Raw genomic sequence first — 9,632 nt, 5'->3', positions numbered from 1 at the left:
TTGAATCAGTGTTGACCAACTATCAATTGCTAATGTTTTAGTCATTGTTCATGGTTGGTTTAGTGTATTTCTACTGGGCTGTGGCTCACCCTATATGGGAATATCATTTTCAGGTGCAGGAAGCATGTCACCTCCAAGGACATAGCTGGGAGGCTTGTGGCGGGCATAGTTTTGTCGTTTTACTTGATTTATTACATGAAATTTCAAGCCAAGGGCTTAATGTGTAAACGAGTTAGAACTCTTTGTTGTAACCAAGTGTTAACTTGGAAAGCTGTAAGCCCGTAGGGCATTTTGTTATGAGGTTAACATGTAATACTTATGTAATGGAACTCTAATGAATGAAAGAATGTGGTTAGTTTATATGTAAATGCATGCCTTATCTGATGGGTTTATTGTTATTATTTTGAGGGCGTTACAGTTCCAAACATCTAGAATGTGCCTCGAATATTGGGAAATGGGATTTTAGCCTAATTTAGGCTAAAATCCACAAAAAGACAAAATAGGCTAAAATAGCTAATAAGACAAAATGTCGCATCAAACCCATAATTATTTCATTTTTTTTCTTACAAACATCACATCCAACTGCAAAAAAATCCAATCATCTTCCCAAACACAAAAAATTTTGCCTACTAAAATAGTCAAAAACTAAAATAGCCTACTAAAATAACAACTTCCCAAACACCCACATAATAATTAAAAGTTTCAAATTGGCTCAGTTCTTATAGTAGTGTTTTGTAGGAAGGATAGTTTTGATATTATATGAGGGGTTCTTAGAAATTTTCATTACTTTGACTTTTGTAGGTGGGAGGTCAAAGAAATGGAGAGTCCTAAGTAATAATATATGGGCTATTAATAACATTCTATTTTTTATCACTTATTGATTAAATTTTTATAATAACTTTAAAGGGAAAATTGGTTAATACAGTTAGAAAATGCTAGGTTTCCAGCACACCTAACTATTTTGGGGCAAAAATTAAAAAATAAATAAATCATGACCATTTTATCTAGAACTTTATAGTTCACATGCCTTTTGTTTATTTGATCCAATACACGTATAGAAGGGAATAAAGAAAAAAAAATATGAGACTTCATTTTTATTTAATTGCAATTTGAACATGTGAAGTGCCATCTACTTATAGAAATAACAAACTTTGTGAGATTTGCTCATTACTAAAGGTCTTTCATAATAGAACAATATATCATTAAGCGTCTTAAATCTTAAAAAAAATAATAAAAAAAATAAAAATTATGAGACCTCTCAAATATGGAGCCTTAGATAATTTACTTGATGCGTAGGTGTCACATGGTCATATTAATGACTTGCATGTGCCATGCTACCTATACTTTGGCCAAGGATTGAGTGTTGTTGCCGAACGACACTGCTAATTGCCCACCTTGTTATTTTGGCATGCCTCCCTCATGCACAGTCCAGGCCTGATGTAGGTGCAAGGTGCCACCAAGTATCAGACCGCCAGCTCCCAAATATTAAGGTGCTAATAGTAGGCCACCTCTACATAAGTTATAAAGAAATTGAAGCATAATAAAATTATAGGCAGACACTTTGGTAATTTTTTATAATTATATATTATTTCAACTCAAAATACAATAGTTAAAAAAAGGAGAATCTTAACATCCTATTCACGAAGAATCTTTTATCTCCAATTAATAGTTTTATTTTTGGGTGACTGGTCCATAAATCCAATTTTGGATTTGTTTCATCTAAAAGCCCACATGCTAAACTATTAAATCCATAAGGACACTTTTAAGTACATAAGGACATGATTATGATAATTTGTTTATCTATTTGTACAATATAAAACACCATTATTGAGGTGGGTTCTCTAAACACCATTATTTATACTCTCTCCACTCTTATCTCTCTTTCTTTATTTCTCTCATCAACTACCTCAATTCCCATTCTTACTATCTATCCCTTTCTTTTTTCCATCCGAAAAGAGCTCATCGGCAAAAAATCTGATTGAACTTGCCATCAGTGGTTCCTTCGATTCGAAAGCTAGTTCCATTGACAACGAATGGAGAGGAAAGATGGAGCGATCGAGTCCAGTGATGTGAAGGTGATGAAAAAGGAGATAGTGAAGCGTTGTAGTCGATGTTCTTGATTGCATTGCTTTGATCAAGCCTTCTCTTTTATTGATTCTTCTTCGTGTTCATCATCTCGATCGTTGTCTCTTAAACTCTCTCGTTGCATATATATACATATATGTATAGGTATTCAATGATTGTAGAGAAGAATATAGGTGGAGAGAAAGATAAAGAGAGAGTATGAACTGTGAAGTGGGATAGTGAACAGTGAATTGAACTGTCACGCCCCAAGCACCGTGACAACGCCGCACACTCATTTAAGTGAGCATGCAAGGCTAAGAGTCCAATCACATAAACCAACAACATAAAATACTCAAATTAAATCTTTAATTATCAAAATGCCAAAATCCATAAAAATAAATAATTCTTATCATATGAAATTGTCCACCAAGTCCACTAATATAATCCACTAACAAAATAATAATCTAAGTACTTGAATCATAGTCCTACTCTCGGCACTCCCACAAGTAAAAACCCCGCACAACTCTACTCCTCAGAATCTGGAAAAAAAAAATAAGGGTAAGCTAGACAACCTAGTAAATAACCAACCATCACTGCTAGCTGGATCAAGTATACAAAAAAAATAGTCGATAACCAATAAATATATTTTTGCTACAATTCAATAAATAAACAATTATTTTGTAAGATGGTTTCATGGTTGAAAATAAACAGAGTAGCAATACATTCTAGTTGAAAAGACAATGAGGTAATTCGAAGAAATTTCGTTGTTCAAATCGATGGTTCAATATTCAGATGGTTCAATGATGCGATTCACAAAACTCAAGTCTTGATGACTACGGTCACTTATCCCGTGACAAGGCTCAAAACCACACCTAGGCCGGTGGAAAAGCCCCAAAAGAAACTAGTTTTTTGTGCCAACAAATAACCCTCATTAGCTAGGGTCCAAATCATAGTCAGACTAGAATGATATTCAAAATTCAAACAATACACAACTTTTAAATAAAATATTCGATATTTTCAGAATAAACATTTGGTACAGTTTTCAGAATAGTTTCACAAAATATTCAAATAATTTTCATAATAATATTCGATGTTGTTTTATACTTGACCCATATTTTATTTTAAGAGAACATGAAGGCTATAAATAAATATTTATAATTTTAAACGATTCAATAGGAATAAAAATGAACCAACAGTTATAGAGGGTTACTTATCTCGAATGCTTAAAATAATATTCCACCACACTAACTCCAGACACCCAGCTCTACCAATTCAATCACTCAAACCAAATAAACAGAACCTTAAATAAATTAATATTTTGTTGTCCTTCACACATCAACAAGAACCCATTATATATATATGCTTAAAATCCAAGAGACACAAAATCAATCCACCCAATTCAATAGCCAAACACTCCTTACCCAATGTACAAAACCCAAATGTCAAAACACACCCACCCAAATTGCTCCACTGTTTCTACTCTTTACCTAGACCACACTCCACATGTGGGACCATTCATCAAGCTCTCAAAACCAAATAGGCACATACAGGTTACATAAAGCTTCGGCTTTTTTTTCTTTTTTTCATCAATAGAAAATTAATAACTGGTTGGTGATACAAGAATCTTACCACAATCAATGGTTGAATCTTACCACAGATTACATAAAGCTTCGCAGCATCACTTGAACTTCTTTCTTTGTTTTTTTTTTTTCACTTTTTCAAACCCTTGCTGCCTCCAAAATCCTTCACAGCAATTCACCAGCCTCTGTTTTGTTTTTTTGTTTTTCTTTTCCAAGTCTTAAAGCCACGACCTGTGGGCTTATTAACCTAATTTCCCAAGATTGCAAAATTACCCATCTAAGTAATAGAAATTATAATACCATCTCATAACTATTTCCTTGATATTACTAAATGACCCATATAAATTAATTTAATTACCAATCTATCCAATAAAATAATTCTACACATTCTTCCCCACTTAAAAGAAATTTCGTCCTCGAAATTTGACATACCTGGAGTCTCAAAAAGTTGTGGATACTTATGCCTCATTTCATCCTCGAGTTCTAATGTAGCTTCTCTTTCCGAGTGATTGCTCCATTGAACCTTAACCTAGTGAATGACTCGATGCCTCAAAACTCGCTCTTTCCTATCAACAATTTGTATAGGGTGTTCCTCATATGTCAAATCCTCCTTAAACTGCAACGGTGCATGATCAATCACATAACTAGGATTCGGTATATACTTCCTTAACATTGAGACATGAAAAACATTATGAACTCCAGCTAGTGAAGGTTGTAGGGCAAGTCTATAAGCAACCTCTCCAATTCAATCTAAAACCTCAAATGGCCCAACAAATCTAGGACTCAATTTACCACGAACACCAAACCTCATTACTCTTTTCATGGGAGAGACCTTAAGGAACACATGGTCTCCAACCCCAAACACCAAATCGCATCTCCTGTTATCTGCATAACTTTTCTGTCTACTCTATGCAGTGCAATGTCGCTCTCTAATAAGATTGATCTTGTCCACTGTTTGTTGCACAATCTCAGGCCCTAACAACTTCCTCTCACCCACATCATCCCAACAAATAGGTGATCTACACTTCCATCCATATAAAGCCTCATATGGTGGCATCTAAATGCTCGCATGATAACTGTTATTATAAGAGAATTCCATTAAGGCCAAATGTTCATCCCAAGAACCTCCAAGATCAATAACACAAGCCCTCAACATGTCTTCCAGGGTCTGAATAGTTTTCTCTGACTATCCATCAGTCTGAGGATGAAATGTAGTGTTAAAATTTAACTTAGTACCCAAAGCTGCATGTAAACTCCTCCAAAACATAGATACAAATCCACTATCTTTATCAGACACTATGGTCACCGGAATACCATGCAACTTCACAATCTCCTTGATATACAATTTTGCAAACCTCTCTAAAGAGAACCCCACCTTAAAAGCTAGAAAGTGGGTGGATTTTGTCAATCGATCAACGATAACCCAAATAGCATTGTTACCACCTTGTGTTCTAGGCAACCCTATCACAAAATCCATGGCAATATGTTCGCACTTCTACTCGGGAATAAGAAGAGGTTATAACTTACCTGCAGGTTTCTAATGTTCAACTATCACTTGTTGACATACCAAATATTGAGCAACATACTGAGCAATTTCTCTCTTCATATTATTCCACTAAAAGTTCCTCTTCAAGTCTTTATACATTTTAGTGCTCCCTAGATGTACAGTATACCCTGAATTGTGAGCTTCTCTCAGGATTTCTCTTTTGAGCTCTAAATCATTAGGCACACACAACCTCTCTCCAAATCTCAAAGTTCCATCTTCATGCTTACAAAATTCCATCTGTAGCCCTATTTCCATTTCAGCCTTAAGTTTTTGCAACTGAGGATCTCTTCCCTAAGCATCTTTAATTCTATTAATCAATGTGGGTTGAACTCTAAGGTTTGCCAACTGCACTCCATGGTTGTACCATCTAATCTCAATATTCAACCTTCGCAAGTCCTCCAAGATATTCTTTTGGTCAGTGATCAAAGTAACCAAATTACTCGGGGTCTTTCTACTCAAGGCATCCACCACTGCATTTGCTTTTCCTAGATGATAATTGATAGTCAAATCATAGTCCTTTAATAGCTCTAAGCATAACCTTTGCCTCATATTCAATTCTTTTTGAGTGAAAATATACTTCAGACTTTTGTGATCAATGAATATCTCACATTTTACCCCATACAAGTAGTGCCTCCAGATTTTCAATGCTAACACCACTGCAGCCAACTTCAAATCATGCGTGGGATAATTCTGCTCATATGGCTTCAACTGCCTAGACACATATGCCACTACCTTATCATTCTGCATCAGGACGCAACCCAAGCCCATCTTCGATGCACCACTATAGATGGTAAAACCTTCATTCCCAAACGAAACTATAAGTACTGGAGCAGACACCAATCGACTCTTTAGATCCCGGAAACTCTTCTCACAATCATCAAACCACTCAAATTTAACCCCTTTTTGTGTTAAACGAGTCAAAGGCATAGAAATTCAGGAAAATCCCTCAACAAACCTTTTATAATATCCTGCTAAACCCAATAAGTTACGAATTTCAGTGACACTAGTAGGCCTATTCCACTCTACCACAGCCTCTACTTTCTTGAGGTCAACAGACACCCCATCTTTAGATATCACATGGCCCAAAAATGATACACTCTCTAGCCAAAATTCACACATCTTTAATTTAGAAAATAATTTTTTCTCCCTTAATACCTACAACACTATTCTCATATGCTCTTCGTGCTACTCTTTACTCTTTGAGTACACAAGAATGTCATTAATAAAAACTACCACAAAATGAACTAAAAAATGTTTAAATACTCTGTTCATTAAATCCATAAAAGCTGCAGGCGCATTGGTTAACCCAAACGGCATCACCAAAAATTCATAATGCCCGTACCTGGTTCGGAAAGGCTGTCTTAGGTATATCCTCCTCTTAACCTTCAACTGATGATAGTCTTAGGTATATCCTCCACTTTAACCTTCAACTGATGATAGCTAGAACGAAGATCAATCTTAGAAAAGACTTGTGCTCCTTGCAATTGATCAAATAAGTCATCTATTCTAGGCAAAGGATATTTATTTTGAATTGTCACCTTGTTTAACTCTTGATAATCAATGCAGAGGCGAAAACTACCATCCTTCTTTTTCACAAATAGAATGGTCGCACCCCAAGGAGAAACACTAGGCCTAATAAAGCCCTTGTCTAGTAACTCTTGTAATTGTTCCTTTAACTCTTTCAACTCTGCTAGGGCTATCTGATACGGAGCCTTGGAGATAGGACTCGTGCCGGGTATCAATTCGATGGCGAACTCAATCTCTCTATCTGGTGGCAACCCCGGTAAGTCTTCAGGAAAAACATCAGGAAATTCCTTCACAACTAGAATATTCTCTAACTTTAATTCAGTCTCACGGGTCTCTCTCACAGAAGCTAAATAGCCCTCACAACCATTCCTTAACAACCGTCTAGCTTGCAAAGCTGAGATCACCAGAGGAGGAGTGTTAACTCTACTACCCACAAAACAAAATTCTAGTTGATCAGGAATCTGAAATACTACCCTTTTGCCTCGGCAATCAACAAAAACAAAATTGGTTGCCAACCAATCCATTCCAAGAATTATGTCAAAGTCTCACATATCTAAAACAGTCGAGTCTACAAGTAATTTCCTATTATCCATACTAACCACACGAGATTTGCAAATTAAGTTAGCAACCATAACACCTCCTATCGGGGTTTCAACACATAAGTCGATCTCTCTAGAGACACATTTCCATCCATATTTCTCAACAAATCTCATAGACACAAATGAATTTGTAGCGCCAGAATCAAATAACACAAGTGTATAAACAGAAGACACTAAAACAGTACCTGACACAACTGTGTTGGAAGTCTGAACATCTTATTGCGTGAGTGCGTACACTCGACCCTGAGTCTTTGGCTTATGACCTCCATTTTTCTTTTGATTTCCTGAAGACCCTCTGTCTGTTGTTCTTTTATTTGCCCATGGCTTTTGTTCAGCCTCATGCCCCTTCCGGTTAGGGTAATCAACTATCTTGTGCCCTTGTTTCCCACAGGAGAAACAAGCCCCAGTATTCCAACGACACTCACTATCCCGATAGAACCCATTACATCTAGAACCCATTTGTCTCTTAGCATTGCCCTTCGAGCTGTTATTAGTTTGGAAATTGGAAGAACTAGGTCTCTTCTTATACTTCTCTTCTTTCTCTTATTGGGCCCTAGTGAGGCCACTCTCAACCAGCAATGCCTTATTCAACACTACTCCAAAAGTACGAAACTCGAAAGGAATCACCTATTGCATAATGTCCGTTCTTAGCCCACCTTCGAACTTTCGTGCTCTGCTATCCTCGTCTGCTACAAATGCTGGTGCAAATTTAGACAACTTCATCAACTCGGCTTCATATTCTACAATTGTCTTATTCCCTTGCTCCAACTTCGAAAATTCCCTCTGTTTTTGTAGAGGAACACTCCTAGGGAAGTATTTCTCACTAAATGCATTCTTAAACATTTCCCATGTATATGGGTTGGCATCATGCTCATGTATGCGCTTCTCCATTTGCCACCAATCATTAGCTATCCCTTGTAGCATAAACGCAGCATAGGTCACCTTCTGATCATCCATACACTCAAAAACGGGAAACAACTTTTCCATTTCTGCCAACCATTTTTTAGCCTCCAAAGGGTCGGTGGCTCCATCAAATGCCAAGGCTATCTTCTTAAACTCAGTAATGTTACAACGTGGCCTCAGATATGGCCCAACGCCTAGCTGCATCCGTTGTTGTTGCTCCATAAGTCTAGTCAAGTTATTCCCTATGGTGGTTTGTTGTTGCACCACCCCAGCCAAAGTCTGAAGCACTTGAACTACTCCAACTGGATTGAGGATTGCAACTTGTTCTTGTTGTCCCAACTCTTACCCCTGATTTCCTCCGACTGCTTGAGAACCACTACCATTATTAGTCACATTCCCTCGCCGATTGTTATTACCAGTCCATCGATTCATTTGACCTTGGCGTGTATTCTTAGCCATATTTGCCAATGTCTCCTCATGTTTCATTACAACCTATATGCATCAATAATAAACCCTCATCTTATTTTATTCTCAAGTCCCTATAACATGTAAATAAAATTAACATTATACCAAATTATAAGCGTTCCCAATCCTACATCTACCCAATCTCACCACTATTCTATACCAGCCTTTAAAATTATAAACTGGCTCTCATACCACAAAATTGTCACGCCCCAAGCACCATGACAACGCCACACACTCATTTAAGTGAGCATGCAAGGCTAAGAGTCCAATCACATAAACAAACAATATAAAATACTCAAATTAAATATTTAATTATCAAAATACCAAAATCCAGAAAAATAAATAATTCTTATCATATGAAATTGTCCACCAAGTCCATTAATATAATCCACTAACAAAATAATAATCCAAGTACTTAAATCATAGTCCTACTCTCAGCACTCTCACAAGTAAAAACCCCACGCAACTCTACTCCTCAAAATCTGAAAAAAAAAATAAAATAAGGGTAAGCTAGACAGCCCAGTAAATAAACAACCATTATTGCTAGCTGGATCAAGTATACAAAAAAAATAGTCGATAACCAATAAATATATTTTTGCTACAATTCAATAAATAAGCAATTATTTTGTAAGATGGTTTCATAGTTGAAAATAAACAGAGTAGCAATGCATTCTAGTTGAAAAGACAATGAGATAATTCAAAGAAATTTTATTGTTCAAATCGATGGTTCAATATTCAGATGGTTCAATGATGCGATTCACAAAACTCAAGTCTTGATGACTACAGTCACTTAGCCCGTGACAAGGCCCAAAACCACACCTAGGCCAGTGGTAAAACCCCAAAAGAAACTAGTTTTTGTGCCAATAAATAACCCACATTAGCTAGGGTCCAAATCATATTCAGACTAGAGTGATGTTCAAAATTCAAACAATACACAACTTTTAAATA

General features: G+C 36.4%; 1 protein-coding gene across 1 annotated transcript; it reads right to left on the bottom strand.

Annotated features, from left to right (window-relative positions):
- Positions 1-7,943: 7,943 nt before the first annotated feature.
- Positions 7,944-8,441, bottom strand: LOC114278456 (uncharacterized). The gene has a single exon (XM_028220502.2). The coding sequence runs from the start codon at positions 8,439-8,441 to the stop codon at positions 7,944-7,946; it is 498 nt and encodes a 165-aa protein (XP_028076303.2).
- Between the last annotated feature and the right edge of the window lie 1,191 nt (positions 8,442-9,632).

Source organism: Camellia sinensis, chromosome 10, assembly GCF_055761805.1.
Source record: "Camellia sinensis isolate YWXY chromosome 10, ASM5576180v1, whole genome shotgun sequence".
In the NCBI taxonomy this organism is placed as follows: Eukaryota; Viridiplantae; Streptophyta; class Magnoliopsida; order Ericales; family Theaceae; genus Camellia; species Camellia sinensis.
This window is presented reverse-complemented; position numbering and strand designations above follow the sequence as displayed.